This window comes from Dermacentor variabilis, chromosome 10 (genome assembly GCF_050947875.1).
Source record: "Dermacentor variabilis isolate Ectoservices chromosome 10, ASM5094787v1, whole genome shotgun sequence".
NCBI classification, from domain to species: Eukaryota; Metazoa; Arthropoda; class Arachnida; order Ixodida; family Ixodidae; genus Dermacentor; species Dermacentor variabilis.
Window position 1 is genome coordinate 90535647 of NC_134577.1, and position 25014 is coordinate 90560660.

Here is a 25014-nt window from a genome sequence, read left to right on the forward strand (position 1 = left end):
TTTCGGATTAAATTGTGACAGCTCCTCGTGTTCAAGTCTTGCTTCGCCCCCTGTCCCTTCACACCTGAATGCCCTAACAAAAATGATTGCTCCCGACCTTCCGCCCCAGCGTGCTCAAGAACTACGTTGCCTCCTTGCCTCATACGGGGACATATTCGACCTTGGAGAGCGCCCTGTAGGACAAACATCTGTCGTAAAACATCGAATAAACACCGGTGCTGCGAGCCCGATCCATCGGCGACCCTAGCGTGTCTCGCCTACTGAGCGACATATTATCCAACATGAAGTTGACAAGATGCTTTCTCGAGACATCATCGAACCTTCTTGCAGCCCATGCGCATCGCCTGTTGTACTAGTTGAAAAGAAAGACAACAGTCGGCGATTTTGCGTCGATTATCGACACCTCAACAACGTCACAAAGAAAGACGTCTATCCGCTACCACGCATTGACGATGCCCTGGATTGCCTGTATGGAGCACAATATTTTTCGTCCATCGACCTTCGCTCCGGCTACTGGCAAATAGCCGTCGATGACATGGACCGCGAGGAGACAGCTTTTATTACTCCCGATGGCCTGTATTAGTCCAAAGCGATGCCCTTCGGTTTATGCAATGCCCCGGCCACATTTGAACGAATGATGGACGCCCTCCTACATGGTTGCAAGTGGTCCATCTGCCTCTGTTACCTGGACGACGTGATAGTTTTTTCACCGACTTTTGCGACACACCTCAAACCCCTATCGACGATCCTATCTGTTTTCCGTCAGGCGGGGCTACAGCTAAATTCGTCCAAGTGCCACTTCGGCCGTCGGGAAATTTCTGTGCTCGGGCATCTCGTCGATTCTTCTGGTCTACGCCCTGATCACGATAAAACACGGGCAGTCAAAGACTTTCCCGTGCCAACATGGGCCAAGTATGTTCGCAGTTTCTTGAGCCTTTGCTCCTACTTCCGTCGGTTTGTCCGAAATTTCGCGAACGTCGCGCGCCCTCTCAATCAGCTCCTCAAGAAAGACGCTGCCTTCATTTGGGGCCCAGAGAAAGCTGGTGCTTTCACCGAGCTGATTGGGCTGCTTACGTCCCCGCCCATTCTCGCTCACTTTGATGAGTCAGCTCCAACAGAAGTCCGTACCGATGCCAGTGGCCACGGTATTGGCGCTATCTTGGCACAGAAATAACAAGGGCGAGAACGTGTTATTGCTTACGCCAGCCACCTTCTTTCCTCTGATGAGCGCAATTATTCCATCACTGAACGCGAGTGTCTGGCTCTCGTTTGGGCAGTGGGTAAATTGCGCCCTTATATGTACGGCCGCCAATTCACAGTCATCACTGATCACCACGCTCTGTGTTGGCTTTCATCCCTCAAAGATCCTTCAGGGCGCCTTGGCCGCTGGGATCTGCGCCTTCAAGAATACTATTCAGTTGTGTACAAGACCGGCCGGTTACATCAAGACGCAGACTGCTTGTCGCGACATTCTGTCGACCCTCCTGACGTTTCTGCGGCCGGCATACCTGTCACCGTTCTCTCTCTGGCTGCTTTTCGCGATATTGGAGCCGAACAACGTCGGGACTTCTCCTTACAAGACCTTATTCAACGGCCCACTTCAACGACGCCCGATCCTTCCCTTCGCACGTTCGAACTCACAGATGGTATATTGTACCGCTCTAACATGCGCCCGGACGGCCCTGCCCGACTCTTCATTGTGCCTGAGCATCTGCGTCAGACTGTTCTCGCCCAGGTTCATGATGTACCGACTGCAGGTCACCTTGCGTGTCACGGACTTATGACGGCGTTCGTCGGCGCTTCTTTTGGCCTGGTCTGTACCATGACGTCTGCCGTTATGTTGCTACGTGTGACCTTTGTCAACGACGCAAAAAGCCGACCACACTACCTGCTGGTGCCCTTCAACCACTTGATGTACCATCAGAAACATTCTTCCGTGTAGGTGTTGATCTTTTAGGTCCTTTTCCTACGTCTGCTTCGGGAAACAAGTGGATTGCTGTAGCAACAGACTACGCCACCCAATATGCAATCACACGGGCTCTTCCGACAAGCTGTGCAACCGACGTCGCCGACTTCCTCCTAGAGAACGTCATTCTTCACCACGGTCCCCCTCGACAGCTCCTCACCGACCGAGGCCGCTACTTTCTTTCTAAAGTTGTCAATTACATTCTACACTCGTGCGCGACTAAACACAAACTTGCTACAGCTTACCGTCCACAAACAAACGGTCTAACTGAGCGCCTTAACCTCACCCTTACTGACATGCTGTCCATGGATATCTCCGATGACCATCGCGACTGGGACGTTGCGCTGCCTTTCGTTACTTTCGCCTATAATTCGTCTCGCCATGATACCGCAGGCTACTCTCCATTCTTCCTCTTGTTTGGCCGCGACCCCACGCTACCTTTCGACACCGTTCTGCCTGTTACTCTGAATTCCACATCCGAGTACGCCCGTGAAGCCATACTCAACGCTCAAGAAGCATGCCATATTGCCCGACGTCGACTTGTGGAGTCGCAGGACAATCAGCGGCGCTTATATGACGCCCGCCATCGTGACGTCCATTACACACCGGGCACCCTGGTTCTCCTTTGGTCGCCGTCGTGACGCGTTGGCCTCTCGGAGAAGTTACTTTCACGCTACTCTGGCCCTTCCCGTGTCTTGCGTGAAGTAACTGACGTCACGTACGAAATCGCCCCTCTTGAGCCAGCCGTGGTTCAGCAACGCTCCGACGTGGTCCACGTCGTGCGCCTTAAGTTGCATCATTCGCCCGCCTCCTTACCAGCACCGAGCCGGTGCTTCCGCCGCAGGGGGTCATGTGAAACGCTGACGAAGGAGATGTTTTAATCCTGGTCGGAAGAAGACGACGCTCTGGACTTCGCGCGCTGTCTACCATGTTGTCAGCTGCTGCAATTATTGTAAATTTCTTGTAAATATACGTCTGACTGTTTTTAACCCCACAACAATATGTCACTGGATTGTTAACTTTCAAGGTGACAAACTGTGAATGCCTCCACAAGTTAACACAGTATATGACTCGGTGCTTTCATGATTCGCCAGCTGGGAAAGATCGCCCGTCGCGGTAGCTCAGAGCACAAGGTCGCGGTTTCGATTCCCGGCGGCCGTACTTCAATATGCCCTTCTTAGTTTTAGATGGACGTCAAAGAATCCCAGGTGCTCGAAGTTAATGCGGGACGCGTTTACTACATGACGTCCCTTATAAGCAACAGCGTACTTTCGTGACGGTAAAATCCGTAACTTACTTTAAATAAATTTCATTTAATAAACAATCGCATGTATAACCACAAAGCTGAGAAAATTGACCTTCTCCCACTCGCGCGGTCTCGCATCGCTGCCGTTCTGCGCATCCACTGCCACTTCGAGGCGAGTTGTATACTCAATGACGGTGAGGCAACACAGAAACGAGCTTCGAGGTAATTAAGTATGAAAGACATTCGTTTGAGTGGGGTAACATGAGAGGAATAGTCAAATGAGAGATAGAGAGAGAGAGAGAGAAACTTTATTGATCAGCTAATCGGAGTTATGGCAGGTCTGGGTGAGGCCTTCAGTCCAGGGCTCCCCTGGCTCTTGCGGCTCGCTAAACTTGGTCCAGGAGGGCCCATTGGCTTCCCCGATCCTCGCTTGCGAGCAGTGCCTCCCACTGCCATACAAAGTCCGTGAGACCTGACGTCACTTGGCCGAGCCGTACATACCCACGTTATGTGGGCCAGCGTGAGTTTTGAACCGCACCACGGGCAGGTGTCAATGTAGTATGTCGGGTGCTTTTTGTGTAAGAGGTTTAGGGGTGGGTATGATTTGGTTTGTATGCGGAGCCAGTTTTGGGCTTGTCTTCTATTTGGTTCGGAGTGTGGAGGGCCATAGGTCCGTCTCTCCCTCCTCCATTTCTCTAATATGCCTCGCACTGCGGGCGGAGGTTCCTCTAGGGTTCTGGCCGCTGCTCGGTCGTTGCTACCTACAGCTACGCGGTCTGCAATTTCGTTCTCATCCAGTCCGCTGTCCGCGGTGCACCACGTAGCCGAGTATTCTTTGGGCACTGCGCGGTAGCAGTCCCCGCATGAAGAGTCGACACGCTGCCTGCGAGTCTGTAAGCACATGATCCAACTGACCCTTGAAGTCGGCGTCTCGTATCGCCAGCGCTATTTCCGCTGTCTCTGCTGTGCATACCGATGTAGTCTTAACCGTAGGGGTTATCGTGGTGACTCCGTTGCTTGCGGTGATAGCGTAAAAGTCCCTGCGAGCGGTTGCACTAGCGTCCGTGTAGTTGGCGGCGGGATCCTTGCCGAATCGCTTCTGCAGAGTCCTCGTCCTGCCCTGCCTGCGGCCTGCGTGGTACTTGGCACTCATATTTCTTGGTATGGGTGAGACACGGACGTGCTGCCTCAAATCTCGTGACAACCAGTCTGTGTCGTCTCCGCAGAACAGGGGTCGAGCGTTGTATCCCAGTCTTCGGAGAATAGAGCGGCCCTGGGGCGTAGAGCTCAGCCTTTCTCCTTGCGATATCAGAACTGCAGCGGCATGTTCTTCGTATTTGTTGTGCATACCCAACCGCTCCAGGCGCTCCGTGCTGACTGTGTTCGGGAGTCCCAGAACAGATTTGTATGCCGTTCTGATAAGGGTGTCCGCCTTCTTCATTTTAGTTTGGTTAAGTTTTTGGAATGGCAGGCCGTAACTGATGCGGCTAATCGCAAATGCGTGCCACCAGCCTAATAGTTTCTTCTTCCGCGAGCCTGCGTCCAACTCGCCATATCATACGCGCCACACTCTTCACGGTTGGTTTAGAGCTCCGAATTGTGACATTGACATTGCCGCTTTCTTGGATAAGTAAGCCAAGCACCCTCATTTCGGTGACTTCGCGAATGGCCTGGCCATCGAGATGTCAGTCTATCTGTGGTGTGGCAACTTTCTTACGACGCTTGCTGCGTACTCGCACGAACTCTGATTTTTCGGGTCCGCACGTCATATCCGCGTGCTTGGTGAAGTTTACTACCTTGTCTATGGCCTCCTGTAATAGGTCTTGTTTTTCGCCATCTTTTATGCTTTTCTCCCCCGGTGTCTTCACAACGTTATGTCATCCGAGGTCCCGCCCTTGCTTGAGTTCTAGGGCCAGTCGCCGCATCCCCACGTTGAAAAGAAGCGGTGACAAGATTGAGCCCTGTGGAGTTCCTCGGTTGGGCATTACAATGACATCAGAGCGCGTATACTGCCATACCCAGTCGTTGCCTTGCTGTCGCGAACGAAGGTAAGGACGTACCGAAACACCCTTCTTCCCCAACCTATAGACCTTCGAGGATTGCTTCGTGAGAGATCATACCAACAGTCAAGTGAAAATAAAGGAAAATTACCCGCTCCCGTACCACAAAGTAGAACGGGAACAATATACAAGACAGAGGCGAACGCACTTTGGCACGGAACGCCAGAGGTGTTCAACGGTCCGTTCGTAATCCACCAGGAACGCGTCCTGAAGTTGCAACGCCAGGAGAAATATCAAATCTCAAAAGAACAGAAACAATATTTTTTTTATTTTAAGGTATGCTTCCTTGCCGAGTTCCAGGAACTTTTTCGTACGTATCTCGCCTCTAACGGGCAGAACGTGTTCAACGAAATGGCGCCACCTAGGAACGGCGCAGCGAAGAATTATTTGCCGTTTGAAGCACAGAGTTTTATACAATATGCACTAGAGGGAAATATAGCGCTATTGTCCACGGGAGCTGCAAGTAGCATGGTTAAGCTAAAATGTAAATGACGGTTATTACGTCGATTTGCCTAAACTCGGTCCCTTCGGCTTCAGACGACTTTGCGAACTGATCGTTTGACACGAAATACGGCGTTATAGATAATTAAATAAACATTAATAAAACTCTCCGGCGGCAGCATTCGAACTCAGGACCTCTAGTACACAAACCGGACATCGAAACAATTACGCACGCGTCGACCCGTTGCATTTATAGTGGGAACGCGAGCGCGTTGAGACGCTTGGCGCATTTCGATCCGCCAGTTGCACTACAGCAGGAACCGACTCATCAGGAACACCACCAGTGCAACACGACACTATGAATGGCAGCTGAACATTCAAACAGAATAATTATATACGATGTACTGCACGCAAACGTGCGCAGTCTGCCAGTCAGTCTAATAACTGCAAGTAAAAACATTTCTTACGTATAGCAGGCTGCTGTTTAAAAATAATATTTATACCTCCAAACCCAAACCTCACATATACACATCTTTAAGACCTCCTTGCATAACGACACAGCTTTCACGAGACAATTCCATCAGGAATGCTTCCCTTTGTCAACTGGAGTTGAGTATACCCGTTCTTTTTTTTCTTCTTTCTTTCTTTCTTTCTTTTCTTTTTTGTCGACCCGTGCTATCCGTGCCACTTTCCGCGTCAATTTAAAACATAATTATCTGTTTCGGAGATAAAATCGTTCTTGCACAATCTGCAAAAAATAACAGTTTTATCTCCAACAGAGGGAATGACATTCTCACTTCGACGCAGAAAGCGGCGAACGGATTTCGGGAGCCGACACGTCACTGTTAAACATATCAACCATACAGCTCATCGTTCTTCGTGAACTAAAATGTACACGTGCCTCTTAAGCTCTACGTAGCACGCTCCGTTTTATTGCGATAGCAAGTACACGGACGTCCGAGGCACACAGCCTACTCCGCCACCGCCACCATTGTCGTGCTGTCCTGCTATCGACGGCGCATGCGCCGTTTTCAAGCACACATTTAGAGGGCCTCCCGATGTAGAGTACGTTCTGCCGCAGCAATGACGAAGCGAAGTGGACGCTCCGCCAGCGCTCCACTCGATCAGCAGGTGGCGGGGCCACTTTCCTAGCACAAGTGTTCTGCGCACGCATGGTGCAAGGACACTAGCGTTTCTTCTCGCTGTTATGTTTATTTACTATAGTCTGAGCAGTATGGTCACTAAACAACAAGCTAACCTTATCGAATGTTTCACCGGGTGCTGACGAGCGAAGAAGATTATTACATCTGGTCTCATGTTGCCCACCATCGATGGGTGACGCCTGCTATACCACTGCCAGCGCTCTTCATGAACGGATGGACACATGGATGGACGCTATGAGCATCCTCTCTGAAATAGGCGGTGGGTTGCGCCTAGCAGCTGTTTTCCTTATTTTGCCGAAAGACGTACCCACCTTATCATTTTTACACATAAAAATTACCAGCATCATATTGTCAGATACATTAGTGGGACTGGACTGGACTGGAAAATTCTTTACTTTCTTGCGAGCAAACTTCCAGACACATATTACTAAACTCTCTTGCTGACATAAAGTCAGCGTTAGAGCGCATTTCTTTCTGCCCAGCAGGGGTTGCCTTGTCAACAGCGTCTCGCCAACATTTTGGACTTGCGTGTAATTAGAACATCGTCCGAGAAGTGCAAGGGCAATACTAAAGCATGCTACCGCGATCAATGTTTCGCCGTGACCGCCGTGGTTGCTTAGTGGCTATGGCGTTGTGCTGTTAAGCACGAGGTCGCGGGATGGAATCCCGGCGACGCGGCCGTATTTCGGTGGGGGCGAACTGCGAGAACATCCCGTGTACTTAGATTCAGGTGCACGTTAAAGAACCACTGGTAGTCCAAATTGTTCCGAAGTCCCCCCTCAATGTGGTGTGCTTCATAATCAAATCGTGGTTCTTGCACGTAAAACCCCGTAAGTTAAATTTAATTTATTGCTTCGCACTGCGGCGAGACTGGCAATTTTTTGTCACGCGTAATTCGACAACGACCCGTCAGCAACACCCTAACCTGATAATCAGGCATTAAACCTGCTTCGTTTTCCCTGCGTTCAATAACTTGCAATAAAGTTTGGTGGTGCTTGTGATTTATGGCCCAACGCCTGGTTATTACGAAAAAAAGTGTCCGTAGTATATAGGAAGAGTTTTGTAAAAGTTACAGAGCAACCCTGTGCTACTGTAGTTACCGAAACGAAAGAGCACAACGCTCGAATCTTCATTTCTTCGGCTCCGTCAACAATTGCACTGTCACAACTGTCTGTGTTGCATTTCTAACGTCAATCTAGTAATAGACATTGTCAAAACACATGCCTACGTCATTCTTCCGGTTTCTTCATATCCATTGATACATTCCGCGGACCTATTGTCGGACGATTAATCTCGGCGATGCTATTCGTTGCGCGCGACGCAGTACACAGCGCGTTGTGTGATTGCAGCGGTCCTGCTCCACCAGCCAATGAGCGCGCACGGAAAGTGACGTACGAAAGTCGAAGTACGTCACCGCAGACTTCTTTGAGCGTACCGCGGGCAGTAGGGGAGGTTGTTTCTGGGTGTTCCGAGGAGGAGGATAAAACACTTTTTGAAAGGAATGAAAAGACGCGAGTGACGAGAGATTCTGATTCTTCTTGCTTGCGTGTCGCGCCAGTGAAGGGACTCCCAAGTCCAGGAGTCCATAGGCTGCCGATGGCCGGACCGGCATGCCACACCGGCTGCTGCTGGTGGTGCGGATTTTAGTGGGACAGAACCACTTTTTCGGGGGTTGAGTTTGCGATTATAGAGAAAGGTTGGGAGTATTGGGGCAAGGGCTGCGCAAAGATACTTGGGGATTCTATCATGACACGACACAATATACCCGGGCAACAAGTATTTGAGATACAGATGCAAGATGCTATCGCAGTTAATGTTTCCGGTTCGATAGTTTTCATTTGTATCTTAAGGTACTTCGATAAATTGGCAAATTTCTTATTATAGATCTCTATAATGTCGGAGCAAACGCGTATGCACCGAAACGTTTGCTTGGAAATGCATTTAACTCCCACAAACCTTGTTTCGTTGGAATTAAATGTCTGTCAGTATCTCGAAATTTTTTTTCTTTCGTGTTTAATGTTAAAATTTTCATTCCGAAACAATTCACTGGGGTTGGTGTAGTTACTTAAGATGAAATGTTTTCATACGCCGCACCGTCAGCGGTTTTCGCTCGTCGCTTTTGTCATTGATGCGAGTCGCTGCTCTGCTTGCATGCCGGCCAGCTAGCGGGTCGCCATCTAATTACAAAAACGTCAATAAGAAGCCTCTGCCCGATGGCGCAAATACTGCTGTGGAGTTTTAACTTTGTTCGTAAATGTATTACCGTTTACGCATTACCGGATCACGGGGCAGGTTTACAGCGGTAACAAAGCTGTCAGCAACATTTTTTTTGTGACGTGTCCTGTAAACAGAGAGGACGCAAAGCTGCAGCGACCTCTCATACTGTACTTATCTGCTGGCCCAAATCCCTCGCTAGCGACATATTCCTTAACGTGCACTCATTTTACCATTTTGCATCTACGAGAAATCTTGTGCAGCCCAAAAACTTTTGATACGTATTGTAGCGGCACAGAGCGTCACAGGACGCCGCCGCTATTCACACTGCTCCAACTTGTAGCTCCGGTTACCTGGTGATTAACAGTAAGAAATTTAAGGGTGAGCTAAAAAAAAAGAAAAATATATCTAAGTAAAATAGAAAGGCGCTTCCATATCACGCAATCAGAGCGAATACGTAGAAACACGATACAGGCGGCAGCACTATAGTAGCTATGGCATTGAAGCATGAGGTATTGAGTAGGGTCAACTTGCCTGTGAAGGCCACCCAATAGAAAATTCGGTGCCTCTAGAAATTCAAGCGGCTTAGTGGCAGCAGTATAAGCTTGAGAAGTGGTATGGTATGGTATGAAGAACTTTATTTAGGTCCTGAAGGATCAGTCTGGGACTGATGCGGGCCGCTCCCACGTCGGTACAGAGAGGCCGAGCCCCTCTGCCATCACACGGGCCCTCTGGACAGCCCTGAGTTGGTCCGCCAGCACTTCACTGTGCAGCATTCGCTGCCACCACTGTTCACCTCGAGAACCATCACCGGCCAACGCCAAGCAGCGCCACAGCATGTGTTGTAAATCGAGCAAACCCCCACACTTACTACAATAGACTGAAACCCCGCAGTCCGGATTAATTTTATTCATGATGACCGGGTTAGGGTACGTCCGTGTCTGCAGAAGCCTTAATGTAACCGCCTGCGGCCTACTTAATTTAGGATGTGGCAACGGGAATGCCCTGCGCCCTAAGTAATAGTGCTTGGTGATTTCGTTGTAGGTTAACAGTTGGTCCCTGTACTCAGGAGCGGGAGATCCAGCCCCTTCAGGGAGTACACGGCACACTAATCCTCGTGCCTCCCTGTGCGCCACCTCGTTGAGGTTACGCGGGGCTCCCTCCACTGTCCCCATGTGCGCCGGGAACCAAGTAACGGTATGCGAAGTGATATCCCGACCCTGCAGCAGTCTGTTAGCCGGTTCCGCAACAAGTCCTCTCGAGAAGGCTGTAATCGCAGATCGCGAATCGCTAAACACCAAAACGCTTCTAGGATCAATTAGTGCTAGAGCAATAGCCACCTGTTCAGCAACCCCCGGGTCTTTGGTATAAATGGAAGCAGCATTTCTAACGCTCTCTTTGCCATCTACTACCACCACCGAATAAGCATTTTTACCATTAATCCATGCGGCGTCAACAAACGCAGACTCCTCCTCCTGATCCTTTGCCTCTCGCAACAAAGCCCTAGCTCTCGCGACCCGCCTCCCTACATTGTGCACGGGGTGCACATTCCGCGGAATGGACGAACCATGATATTTGCCCTAAGGTTCACGTTCAACTCGTGTAGGGGCGCCCTATCGTGCGACACAGCCACCGATTCTTCAATTGACTGTAATATATACCTACCCGCTGGTGTACCTAGCAACCGCTCCCTCTGTGCGGTACGTTGAGCGTCAGCAATTTCATCTAAAGTATTATGCAAACCCAGTCGTAACAACATATCGTTTGACGTAGTCATAGGCAGACCAAGCGCAGCCTTGATGGCTTTTCTGATTAATGCTTCCAATTTATTTTTCTCCAACATTTATAGTTTAGCAAGGCGACGTTGCAATAGCCAGTACCTTGTATCCAAAGATACGCGATACATTGTTTCATGTATCGGAAATACAGATACTGATGCACATCTTACCAGACGCATCGTGATGCAGATACGAGATACCCAAAGAGTATGTAAGATAGTATTTAAGATATGTATATTCGACACTGCCCAGCACTGGTTGGGTCAAGCCTAAGTGGTGTGATACAGGGAGGCAGACTCTCCGCGTTGGGAAACTTGTGGGAGTGTATATAGGGTGGCTTGTATGGCGCGATAGAGGCTTACGTGAGGATAGGTGTTTGCAGTTTCTGCCACGCAGGTGCCTCCTTCAGAGTGAGGGTAGGCGGTAGTGTCGGAGGAAGTTCGAATAGGTAGGAGCTATGGGTTTCATGTGAGTTCCTTGTGCCGCGGGGCACGGATGGCAAAAGCTCGGGTAACGGCGTGCTCCCGGTGGTTCCCACTGAGAGAACCGTGGCCAGGAGTCCATATATAGTCATGTATGTCTTGAGTTTCCTGTTATTATTGCGCCACTCCCCTTAAATACTCTTTTATTATAGCCAAATATTGTCCCGCTTGCTCTGTAATTCTATTAGTTATATTTTACTTTGTGAAAATTTCTTGTTCACTGACCTCCCCCGTTTTAAAGCATTCGGTTTGTCTTTTGCACAATTTTTAACATTACATTACTACATATTAGTTCATTTCTTGCGCTGTATTTCTTGTATATGTATTCACATATGTATTATAATTATTGTATAACCTTTGAGAGCACTCTCCCCCCTTACACAATGCTTCTAGGGGCCTGTAAGATATCTTTAAATAAATAAAAATAAACAGTGGGAGATGGAGGGTGCGTTGGGGAGGGTAGGATAGGCGGAACGCAAGAGCTGGACTCGGAGGTGACTGCGACGGGCCTCCTGCGAGACCGAAGTGAGGATGGCACCGTCATGTTTTGGGCGTTCCACAAGGGCGAGGACAATGACCGCCTCCTCCGATGCCACCGTGGTGGTCCGGAAGGATGTTGAGGTCACTTCCTGCAGGCTGATTTACACGACGCTCACCATGTAGGCTGAACGACGGAGCATCTCGGCTGCATCCACGTAAAGTGTATAAACGGGCTGGTCCGCCTAGCGGGCGAGTCGTGCTTTACTTTCGGCGACCGCCAAAGGCGGGAATTAGTCTCCACGGCAATTACACGGGCGCTCCAGCCACGTTCGCACCGTAGCGCCGGCATTGTCGTGCTGCCTCGCTATCGACGGCGCATGTGCCGTCGATAGCGAGACAGCGATAGCGATTGAGATAGTCATAGCGAGATAGCGATAGCGAGATTGAGCGCTCCGTTCATTCGGCTCTGTGGCGGAGCCAGGACGGCGTCCTGCCTTCCTTTCCTGGCACGAGCGTTCTGCGCACGCATAGTGCAAGGACACTAGGTTTCTTCTCAGCGTGTGTGTGTGCACTGGTCTTATCAGAACGGGTAGTGAACATCAAGCTAACGTTATCTAATACCAGTGTTACACGACCACTTTCAATCTCGGTCGTGCCCGATCCTGATCGAAATACTCGGTCGCCGCGATTGGCTCGCTCCGGCACAGTGCGCATGAAAGACAATCGTGACCGAAAAAAAAAGTCAGATCCCTATGGAAAGGGCAGCGTGCAACATCCGCGTAATATTCTACAGGGCGCAGGCTAGCGCCGACGTTTATTGCCTACGATCTCATCTCCAGAACCATCGAGATGATGTTGATGAAAATTACTGTTATTACTGGCATCTCCTTTGTAACGGGGCGGCGACAAGTAGTCGCCCAGCCTGCTTGATTTAATCAAGTCTTATTCGGCGAATATGAGGCGCGACGCATGCAACACAACTGGCGGCGGTCTTCACCAGGGCAGCGTCGTGAGAAGCCTGGCAGCTGGCGAGGCACTGTTCCTCCTGCCCAGCAGGAGTTGCTTGCCTGCAGCGTACCGCCAACAACATTCACGCGCGTGTAGTTAAGGCATCGTCCGAGGAGTTGGAGCGCGCAACGCTAAGCCCTGCTATCGGTAACCTTTCTTTCCTCAAAAGTTATGCCTGTGACCCAAGAGCACAAAAGAATGACAGCTAACTGCTTAATGCCTTATACCGTATTGACCCTTGCGCGGTGCAACACGGACGTATACTTAATGGGATAACCACGTAATGCTATTTGCAGCATTGTGCGTTCTTACAACTCATTCGGCCGTTGAATGCGCACGCCCGCTCCCAGTACTTCTTCGCAGTTACGGCTGCATATGAAAGATACACATTTCTGAAGGAACCTAAGATTTTCCTACAGAAGAATACTCCTCTTAAACGGTTGTTGTGAAAGTTGATGAAGTTTTGTCATCTAATTATCTTTTTTGATGGAATCGCTGATGGCAAACAAACAGCATTTTCTGCAGCTATCAACATCGCGACGTTTGTTGTCATTAAACGTGCGCATGTATAGCAGTAGCTTCAGATATACTGCAATTCAGGAAATTAAAAGACTTGAAAAATACTAACATTAACGTCCCCTTCGTGCCCCGGGTATTATATTTTCTTGCGGCCTTATTTTAATTGCTTATTCTCTCTTTCGATGTGCGCGAGTCCGCAGAGATATTGCTGAGAGGTGGCGCTACTTTCGCACCAGTGTGACGTCACGCGTCGCCTGCACTACACGCAGCCTTGTGCATATTTCAGTGCACCTTTCCGATCAGGAAATTAGGGGTCCGTCTTGCTGGCGGCGTCTAGCCATGCAGGTCGTCAGAATAAACCCACGCTCCCTCACACACCGATGTTTCTTCTCGCAGGCTGTGCTCCCACTGACGCGCATTCACTCGCGTCTCAACTTGCGCCTGCTCTTACTACCAACGCCGCCATCGCATTGCTGCAGTCACTTGCACTGACACTCGCGCCTACACACTCACCCTCGCATACATACTGACGTTTTCACGCACTCGAAGACAGGCACTCACGTTCGCACTCACGTTTTCTCTAATTCAACCGTCACTGACTTTCACTCGTACTCACGTCAACCGGCACTCGCTAGCCGTTCATACTCGCGCCCTGCTACAACCTCTGCCACTCGCTAACGCTCTGTACCTCATACCTGTGAAACGAGTGCAACGTGATTGTGAGACAGTGTATACACTGCCTCCTGCGAATCTAGTGCCGTTCACTAAGATCGTACGATCTGTATACATGGTGCTCAAAATTAAGCTTCGTGGTTTTCTTAATATAAGGCACTGGAAAACACGCGAAGACCAGCTCTGCAAATAAGTCATGTGGCCCGGGGCCGGGACACAAAGTGATGTGATAATAATCGCTGTCCGCAGCCGAATGAACTAAAATTGAATAATTAGATTTTGGTGGGCTGCAGTAAGAGGATATGTTTGTATCGAAAAGTTAGAGGCAGTCGTGCTTCTACACAGTATCATTTGGAAGAATTATTCCTGCGTGTCTGTGCTCCGAGATATCCGACTCCAAATTTGAATTATCGTTCTCATGATTACGCATGCAAGAGAGTGAGCATCTGCGCAAAGCTATTCACTGATGTGACGCGGCTTTTGCGTGCGGCGTTTAGCCGGACAACGGGGCGGGGGCATAGGCAGAGGTGATGACTGTTCCCCTTCCCCTGTCGGCTGGCGAAATCAAGATGTGACAGCGCAGTGTGCCGTACAGTTGCTGCTCTTGATTTCAATAAAACTTACAATGCTTGGAAATCAGCAGTCACTTTATTTGCGTAGCCCAGGCCATGCCCGCTCGTCTATAGTGACCTTTGCGCACGCGCAGTGCCCTCCTGCTTCTCCGCTCGCGCCATTACCTCGGCATGGCAGCTGCCGCCATCGTTCCAGGGTGCGCGGTCGCGTGTCACGACAACGGTGTCGGGTTTCTCGATTTCTTATTTTGCCAGTCGAGAGGGGAAGGGGGACAGTTGTCACCTTTACAATACCTCTGCCCCGTTGTCAGACTAAACGCCGCACGCAACACCTGCGTCTCATCAGGGAGCAGCTTTTGCGCCGGTCCTAACTCTCTTGCATGCGAAATCGCGCGAACGACAATTAAAACTTGCAGTCGGATATCTGGAAGCACCGACACGCTAGAAGAATTCTTCCAACTGATACTGTGTAGAAATACGACTGCCTCTAACTTTTCAGTACAAACGTACCCACTGACTGCAGTCAACAAAAAGCTAATTATTCACTTTTAGTTAATTGGGCTCCGTAAAGCGATAATTATCATCTCGCTTTGTGTCCCCCTGGCCGCACAACTTATTTGCACAGGTGGTCTTCACGCGTATCCCAGTGCCCGATTTTAAGAAAACCATAAAGCTTAATTTTGAACACCTTTTACATAATAGACATGCACTAGGTTATGGGGGTGGTTAACTGCTACTATACCCTCACCGTTACCACGTGCGATTACAAGCACCTTGGTAAAGTTTGTGACAAACCATCGCTACATTTTAGCCACAGTGACTGGCACGAACCCTATGTTTTAAGAGTGTATACACATGTGAGCCGGCATGTCGACGTACGCGCCCAGCTGCATGTGAAACTTCGGCTCGCGCGAGGACCATCGTCGGCGCGCTGTGGTTTACGCACCGCCTGGTTTGTAGGTCTACGTTACTATAAGTGCGCTTCGTGTTCTGCTATAAATGCAAAGCAAAATCATTTCTTTTCTGCGGTGAGAACTGCGGTGCCTCACCACTGGATGAACGTTCATCGTTTCCGCCGGAAGAACAACGAATACCCAATTCGTAACCTCGGTTATTACGTAACAAGGACCACAGTGTGGCGAGCTTCGAGCGCTAATAAGCCCGCGGTGAGCTAGAGAGATATCTTTTTTTTTTTTTACGTCGTCACAATAAGTACGCAGGTCAAAGTATTTAGATAGACAGCTTTGCATTTCAATGAAGCGGTGTATAGGAACTCGGATATTTCGAGCTCATTAGCGAAGCACCGTCGCCGTCACCCGGCCGATGCCAGTCGAATATTCGCTGCACATCAATGAGCGAAAGTACACAGGCAGGCTAGAAGCAAGTTTTATTTTTCTTTTCTTCTTCGTAAAGGTCACGGAACATGGACATGGCCCACGGCTACCTGGAAGAGGGAGGCCGCCAACCTGAAGGGCACAGACTGCGTTTTCTGAGAATAAAATTTTATTATCTCTATCTCTCTTCGTACCGGCAAAAAAAAAAAAACGAAAATCATACGCGCTGCATCTTACGAGCGATGTTATCCGCATAGACCTGCGATACTCTCGAATAAAAATAGCAACGACAACAGAATTTCCTCCATCGCCAGAAATTTAACGCGTAAAAAATAAACAAACCAGAATGCTTCATTCAACGATTCCTTCGGCTCGAAAACAATTTGCTGCAACAGCACAGGGCCCTCGAATGGAAACGACCATATAACTAGCTTTCTTTTATTTCTTTGATTACTTTTAGTTTGAATGTAGAAAAACAGGAGGGTAGACCTCTTTAAGGTAATGATCCTTAAATTCCAAAGTACACTATACTCAGGCACGAAAAAATGAAAGAAAAAGCGATGTCAACGCGCATTACATACACAAACAGAAGTCGCAAGCCTCCGAATAACGTGTCGATATACCTGTATTAATAGCGGCAGCGTAGTCCAGTACCTGTGACAGTCAAACATCACATACGTGCTTCAACATCATACTTGTTCTTGTTCTTGTTCCCTAGTCAAATGTCGCAACCCACTCTGGGGGATCGGCCATGAATCGGGCGGTGAAGGAACTGCGCCTTGAATTGCCGTAGTCGTAGTCGTCGTTGTTGTTAGTATTGCTGCTGCCCCAAAACACCGCTCATGCCCTCCAGGATAACTAGTTATATAGACGGTAATAAATACTGGGCAGAAGAACTGATGAAAGAAGGAATAACAAAAAGCAATAGCTAATAAAGGAATAGCATAATTTTGATTAGGCACACTTCACAAAGAGCGCGCAAAATGCACCACGGTGAAACCCCCCCTGCCAGCAGTATAACGTTCTGGACGATTATTATTATTATTATTATTATTATTATTATTATTATTATTATTATTATTATTATTATTATTATTATTATTATTATTATTATTATTATTATTATTAAAGCGAAGCTTTCTTTGCCTGCTCTCCCGACTTTCCGGGCGCTGCTGCTGCAGTCTTGCTAGCGCGCGCCGCTGGGTTTCGTGCAACACAAACAGATGGCGCTCGCCTCCGCGCATACCGGCTGGCGCCGCCGCGGCAGCGTTTCACAGTCTGTGCGCACGACACGTGATGCTTGCTTTCCTATGCGACAAAAAATGCAGGTGCAGGGCTGTGTATGGGCGGTGATAGCGTCAACATTGCAATCGCCCATAACCTGAAGAGAGCGCTTGGAGCTGGAGTCTCAACAGCGGGCTGGCCACGTGTGCAGAAGGACAACGTAAACGCGCGCCAGCAAAATGGCTCCAAACCGTGCACTCAGCTTCGAGGACACCCGGGACCGAAAGTAGCGTCGCGCGGAACAGGAACGTCTTCGCTACGCAGCGAAACGTGGTGCAGATCGCGAATGTATGCATACAATGTATACACAAAAATATATTAATTGAATTATTACAGCCAGACCCATAATTCAATTAATGCTTAACACTTCTGCCACGATGCGATGTGCCATGCGAGGCAATGGTAATGATCAACCGTCTCAGAGATTATGGATAACGACACGCAACAACGCCTCAAGCAAACAAGTCTCCCTGTGTGTTCTGTGGACTACGCACACAAGGGGGGGGGGGGGGGCGTGGAGAAGGACGACAAAAGACAGGGAGGTTAGCCAGTGTAAGTACCGGCTGGCTACCCTGTGCTGGGGAAAGGTGTAGAGGGAATGAAAAGAGAAAGAAGAACAGGGAAAAAAAAGGAAATCGGAGAATTCATACAGTAACGCAATACTACGCGCAAGAACACTCAAAGGCGGTCGCACAATTCGCATGTCCTTAAAATCTTCAGCAAAGCCCTTAAGGCCTTGAGTGTCGAAGCCCGTCTGGACCGGTGTCCTAGAGCTTTTTCCTCTGTAAAAGGGCGATTGTCCAGTTTTTCGAGCACGGTCACGAGCACTTTTCTTGGCACTTTGTAACGGGGACAGTCACAATCGGAGGTGCTCAATCGTCTCCTCGCAGCCGCAGGTGTCGCAAGTAGAGCTGTCGGCCATTCCAATGCGGAATGAATAGGAGTTCGTGAATGCCACGCCGAGCCACAGGCGGCACAGAAGTGTTGCTTTCGCTAGTGGTAACACTGGTGGTAGACGGAGTTGCAGACGTGGATCCAATCTGTGGAGACGTGCGTTCGTGAATTCACTGGTGTTCCACAGATTCTGCGTAAGCTCGCGGGCGAGGGAGCGAAGACTTGTGGCTGTATCTGTTCATGACAATGGTATTGGTATAACATGGCCACCATCGTGGGCCGATCGGGCGGCGTCATCCGCACTGTCGTTTCCCGAAATTCCGCAGTGACCCGGTATCCACTGGTAGACGATGTTGTGCCCCTTTTTGATTGCGTGATGGTGGAGTAGTCGGATGTCTGCCACTAGTTGCACATTTGGTCCGTGGTTGAAAGGGGAGACCAGACACTGGAGAGCTGCCTTGGAGTCAGATAAGATGGACCATGATTGTTGATGATTTGTGACCAATAAACTCCAGAGCAGCACGGATAGCCGCGAGTTCTGCAGCCGTCGAGGATGTAATGTGAGACGTCTTGAACTTGAGGGTGACAGACTCCGCGGGAATTACCACTGCACCAGCTGAACTTTTAGAGGAGACAGAACCGTCCGTGTAAACGTGGATGCGTTCTTTGTGCTTGTCATGTAGGAATGAAAGCACGGTTTGTTTGAGGGCGAAAGATGACATATCCGTTATCTTTTTGATACCGGGAATAACAGGAAGAGCCTGGAGTGGATGGAGGCACCACAGCGGTAGAGATGGTCGTGCTGCAGGCGTGAAGTTTTATGGTAAAGTTCCATGGTTGGCGGCAATAATCCTGCTAAACGCTGAACGAGGTCGAGCGGCAGGAAGGGAGGCGAGATGATGCAATGGAAGTCGGGCGAAGTGCCTGATATGCATCCTTAAAGCGTCGACTTGAAGATACGTATTGATAGAGTGGTCATGCGCAATGGCTACTGTTGCTGCCGTGGATGTACATCTGGGAAGATCAAGGCAAATTTGCAGAGCTTGAGCTTGTACAGACTGGAGGACACGGAGGTTGGTCTTGCTGGTACCACCCAGTACAGGTAAGCTGTAGCGCAGGAGACCGAGGAACAGTGCGTTATAGAGTTGGAGCATCGCACTCACAGGCGCACCCCATGACTTTCCCGCACGAAATCTGAGCCCGTAGGTTATCATGACTAATTTACTTTTTAGGTAGGAGATATGAGGAGTCCAGGAGAGGTCTCGGTCTATTATCACTCCTAGAAAGCGGTGCGTCTTCTCGTAGGCGTGTGTTGTGATGGCGCACCATCCTCTGTTTGCACAAAGAATGACCTGTCCTTCAAGAAGCTGAATATCCACCGAAAAACAAGGCCGCCTAGGCCGATATCGCCCAAAGCGTCCAGGATGGCTCGATGGGTTACGGTGTCATAAGGGCCTTTAACATCCAGGAACATCGCCACTGACAGCCTCTTTAGGCTTTTTTCGTGCTGAGCAGACGAGACAAGGTCTAGTTCTCTAGGAAAGGTGATGGAGAGGATGGCGCTGACGCGTCTAGAGTGATATCTAGAACACTACCAGTTATACCCTGACGCTATGAGAGGCTTTCGACGCGGACGCTCTTCTGACTACGCACACAAACAGCAGTGGTGCAGGCAAGGTGTTTGACATCACTTGGACACCACTGTCGTATTGCACTAAACGCAGAAGAAATTGGAGATTCGCCGCCACTATCACCGCTAATCATTGTCAATCAAAGCAAACAGCATACAAAGCTTCGCTTACATCAATTCCCACAGTGCGTGGGATCCGCAGATTTATTTTATACATAGAAACATGGAGACATATAGATAATTTAGGGCCGGCTATTCCCAAATCCCAAATATGTTGCTCAAGAAACAATAAAAAAAGAAAAACGCGGGAAGCAAATATCAAGAAGCATTGTACACGCACGAAAACAAGCACACGCATTCTCTACGGGCACTGCAGCACTGAAAGCAGCTCAGTTGATCTAAAGCTGTCAACCATCACACAAGTGTGAAAGAATTCACTCGTCTCTATTCATGCATACATATATAGGGACAACTCAATGGGCTCCTCAAATAATGTATGTTCGTAATAGGAAGTTGTTGTTGTTGTTGTTGTTGTTGCTGTTGTTGTGGTGGTCGTCGTCGTTGTTGCTGTTTAAGCCTCAACAGATGGCTCATGCCTACAATGTAGATTGGCCACACTGGAGTTAATGAAGAGTGCGCTCAACAAAAGACAAAACGGGTTTGAAAACCAAACTATAAAAAGTAAAATATAGGCAGCTGAAGAGTAACAAAGTTTTGATAGGGCTTATTCATAAAAAAGGGGCCCGTAAATAAAGTATCGTCGCGGTAATAAAGTACAAACTAGCAGCGTAATCTTCTGGCCGCTACAATGGACTTGCAGGACAGTAATATTAAGCCCATGGATTGTGCCTAATCGATAAGCAACAAAGAACGATAGATTTGATGTTGGCAGCGTTAAGCCGAGACTACCAGGAGGAATTACGACAAACGTTCTGCGGTGACAGAAGAGGGAAGGGAAAAGAAAAAGAAATGGTCTACAGTTTTTGGTTCGTCATAAAGAAGAGCCGAGGTTAATTATACATACACCGGAAGTATCAAACGTAAAATTTAAACACGGAATTCTACAACGGAAACTTGACAACGTCACCTCGAATTCTTGTGAAAGGCATTTGCTCAAGCTACACGAGAATTTTAGCTGTGGAAAATAATAAAAGAAAATTGCAGATGATTCATCGCAGTTTAGAAATAAAAGGTGTGTAAATCTCTTATAAAGGAAAAATTAAGAATAGTGAAATGCGGACTATTTTGGCATGACGATGCAAGCAGGTCAGCGGACTCATGTAGAAAGTCCACGGGCTAACTATGTCCGCAAATCGGTGGACCCACTGTGTCGGAGCGCCCGGACAAAGCGGACATAGACAACCCGTCCTGCACAAGTGTTTGAAGGATACTCAGCAGCTGCGACCGGCTATTTGAAGTTAAATGTGTACAGACGGAAAGCACGGCATCTGTAACAATCATTACGTCTCTAGATTTCTGAGGACCCGATTTTCTGATTACCACGATAATTGCCAGAAATTCTGCAAGAGATATCGCGATGGGTTCAGGCCGACGGAGCGAAAAAGGGCCAGTTAAGTCGAGCGAGGAAGAAATAATACAAAAGAGCCAAATCCAGTCTTCTACAAACTTTTAGTTGCGTCCGTATAAATAAACAAAGTGAGAAGGAAATTGACAGAGTTTATCTTGGAAGGAGAGTTTGATGTAGACCTTGAGGTATCTCTCCAAATTATACATGCACATGCGCCCTACATGTGCATGTATAATATACATGCACAGTATACACCAGTTATACATGTACCCATTCGAATTACACATGCACAGGCGCCACCGCTCACAGAGTGTGCGTGGGCACGCAAAAGCCCGCGAAAATTGAGAAGCGCGAATGTTGCGCGCGATAACTGAGTCGATACACCGTGTGCCGTTGGCCGCTGCATAATATCGCCGGGTGATCTTTTTTTTTGTTTGTTTTACTTTATTTTGGTATCGCCATTGTAGCGCCGCGTCTTCTCGTTTTATTTTTTCGAAGCGTGAATCTTACTCGTACCCATATACAATTTCATACGAGATTTGCTATAAAGTGGACATGTGGCCGCGGTGTCTCAGCGGCTATGCGTTTGCGCTGCAGAGAACGAGGTCCCAGGTTGGATTTATACATGCCGCGACAGCCGCTATTCAGATGAAGGCGAAATGCAAAAAAAGAAGAAAAGACGCTCCTGTATACCGTGCGTTTAAAGAACCCCAGGCGGCCAATTTGATTAAGAACGCGACTGCGAGGTATCGGTATAAAGCAAACTTTGATACAGGCGCGACTCGATTGTCGTTTCGATATATGTCACGCCATTTTTTCGTGTGCTCTCTACCGGATGGTGTGGGCGCGTTTTTTTCTTTTTTTTCTTCTTTTAGATGCGCACTTAAACTGTCGTATAGCGCCTCCTCCATGGCCAGCTAGCGCTTGTTTCCTTATGGCGCACAATTAGTTCCTTTCATTGTTTGGGGGGGGGGGGAGGGGACAAGTAAGCCCGAATAGAGTTCTGTTGATTTCATTCATTTGCTTTGTCGTCGCCTCAATCCTACATGCGTGACGATAGTGCGAGGGCGAAACTGAGGACGCGAGCTGGTTATGTAGCCTGCCGACAACGACAGCGTCGCACAGGGAAGGACGAACAGACGGGCGGAATATGGTTCAAAATATATAGTTTCGTGCTTTTAACCGACGTCGCGAGGTAAAGGTAGCTTCAACATCTTTCGAACGGCTGAAGGTATAGCGTATGTCACGCGCTTTAAATTATATGAACAGTCACACTTTCGTATACGTCATACATACACGGTTCGACACAGTTTTCTACTCGACAAGCACGGCAATTTTCCGGTCTCTGTTAAGGGACTTCTCGCGTAAATAACAACTCCTCTTCAAATAGTGGAATTAGGCAGTCTGTCGAGAGTATATATGTATTTCAGGTATACGCTCATTTGCATTTTTTTTTCGGAAGACGAGTCATTCTCTGAAATCTTGTTGCAAGTCGATAAAGCAGACCACTCAATGTCGTTTCCGCCGTATTACATGTCTAAAGACAAAAAAAAAATCGCAAAGCAAGTCTGTTTTCTCTTGTCTAAGCGTGATTCCGAAAGACCCGTACACGCGTTGCCTATATACACAAACGTACAAAACGTTGCGCACGAAACACTGCTACAAACATTCCCAAGTCTGCGCCAACGCTATACATTTCGGATACGAATCTAATATAGTACTTGGTTAGGCGTTGTACCGCTGCCGCGGCTCGAGTACAGTCGGGCGCCGAGTATCGGGCGTGGCAAATGAAAATTCCGGGGGATCCCACACATACGTAGGGATTGGTTATCGGGTTATGAATAATAGAACGGCGCGGCGCACATCAAGGAACGGCTAGCTATACTCGAGTAACAGGCGCTGCCGGAAGCGATATACAACCGACTGCGTCCACAGCGCGGCCGCGCAGAGCGGGGACGCGGCTCGCTTGAGTGGCGGAAGACGGATGCGAGCGTCATTTGCACGCCAAGAGCCGGCAAGAGCGGAGGAGGAGGAGGAGGAGGAGGAGGAAGGATCGGACCGACTCACCAGACCGACGGGGCCGCTGGCACACTTGGCATGACGGACTCGGGTGAAGCCCAGCGGGGACTCCATGGACCTGCACGCCGAGACAGAGAGAGATGCTGACTTCGATAAAAGTTGCGGCAGAACCCATCTCGCGGTGTGACTGGCGACAGTAATGCGTTAGCAGTGAACCGATATAGCGACACGACGCATTGCCATCGCCAGCTTCGAATGCTACTCGAGCTGATGGGCAAAAAGATGTGATACACACGATAACTTTTTTTTAAAGTTATGCAGAGCCCACACACCGCGGAAATTAACATTATGCGAGGCATTTCTGCGGGCTATCTATACCATTGCTCGGGGTTACGCAAAGTGTCACCAGATGACGCAACGTGTTCGAGCGGGTGTGGCGACGAGAACGGAAAGGCGACGGCAAGACGACGGCAAGACGACGGTAGCTTGGCGGTTTAATTGTGTTGAAACGATGCACGTGGACAACTGAGCTACTTGGTTTTGAATAGCAGTATGAAACATCGTTCCGACGTAAGAAAAGAAAACTATGACGAGCAGAGAGGGACAAGAACGCCGTCAAGAACGCCGGCGTCCTTGTCCCTCTCTGCTTGTCGCTTCTTTCTTTTTTTTTTTGGTAAGCCTATGTAAGCCTATGGTAAGCCTATGTGACTTCAGAAATTTGAAAGTTTTTCCCGTATTTGGGCCGTATTGCCGCAGGAAAAGTTATAGAGACAATTGCTGGATTGAGTCTTTGACCTATTTAGAATGACGTACACTATTATAACGCTTATTTACTGATAAGCAGCTTGGTGGACGAGAGCAGGCGCTGTCGAAATTCATGACGTCACAGCGAGCTGCTGTGACGTCAACATTACGGCGACGCCGGGCCACCGGTTTCGCGTTTATGCGCCTAATTGTGGCTCACCGCACCTGCTCGCACAGTAATACTAATCACTTTGACATTGCGCAAGCTTCATTCACTAGTACGGGTTAACTTATAATTCTTCTTTAGCGTACGTTCATAAAAGGCCAGAGTTTCATTTATTCTGAGCGCTGCAACGAAAGTGTAAGTTTCTTTATTTTTTTGTCAGCAAAGAGTTCCGCTGACAATGCACCGCTGTGTCAGCACTTCTTTTATTGTCTTGCCACCCACGCCCGACGCAAACAAAAGCAAGTCCAGTCTCATGCCTGTACGTAAACCCCGCGTGCCTGAAGGAGACAATTAGCAGCGCGTCGCGAACAAAGTTCGTAAAGCACACAGCGCAGGATACTTATTCGCTGCGAACTGAGAGTCTAACCGAACACAACGGTGGTTAAGCGATCAACTGGTACTAATAAGCACGCGTGCTGCGTTACGCCGACTGACATTTGCCTGCTTACGGCGTCACTAATTAAGGATCGCCGGAAACTTGCCCAATTAGCCACAGTGACTAAAAACGAGAAGACATTTCCGTAACGCCGCTTATTATGTTCTTACTTTAGACCACCTCGTGTCAGTGACTACGCAAGTAGTAGAGGTCAGGAAGAAGGAAAGGGCAGTGAAGGGAAGAGCTCGTTCACTGAGATGTTAAGGTCCCATAGAGCGTTCTTAAAAAAAAAAAGACCAAAGAGAAATATGGCGGTAGCGCAGCTTTGTGGGCGAAAGGCAAGCATGGTGGTTACGCCAGCATGAGATTATGTGTAGC

At 48.8% G+C, this 25014-nt stretch overlaps 1 protein-coding gene across 1 annotated transcript in view; it reads right to left on the minus strand.

Moving 5' to 3' along the window:
* LOC142560808 (rho GTPase-activating protein 29-like) overlaps positions 1–25014 on the minus strand; it is a 250426-nt gene that overhangs the window by 180209 nt on the left and 45203 nt on the right. Inside the window, exon 2 of the mRNA XM_075673171.1 lies at positions 23339–23408. Coding sequence (XP_075529286.1) covers positions 23339–23404 — 66 coding nt within the window. The 5' untranslated portion in view covers positions 23405–23408. The remainder of the gene's footprint in view (positions 1–23338; positions 23409–25014) is intronic.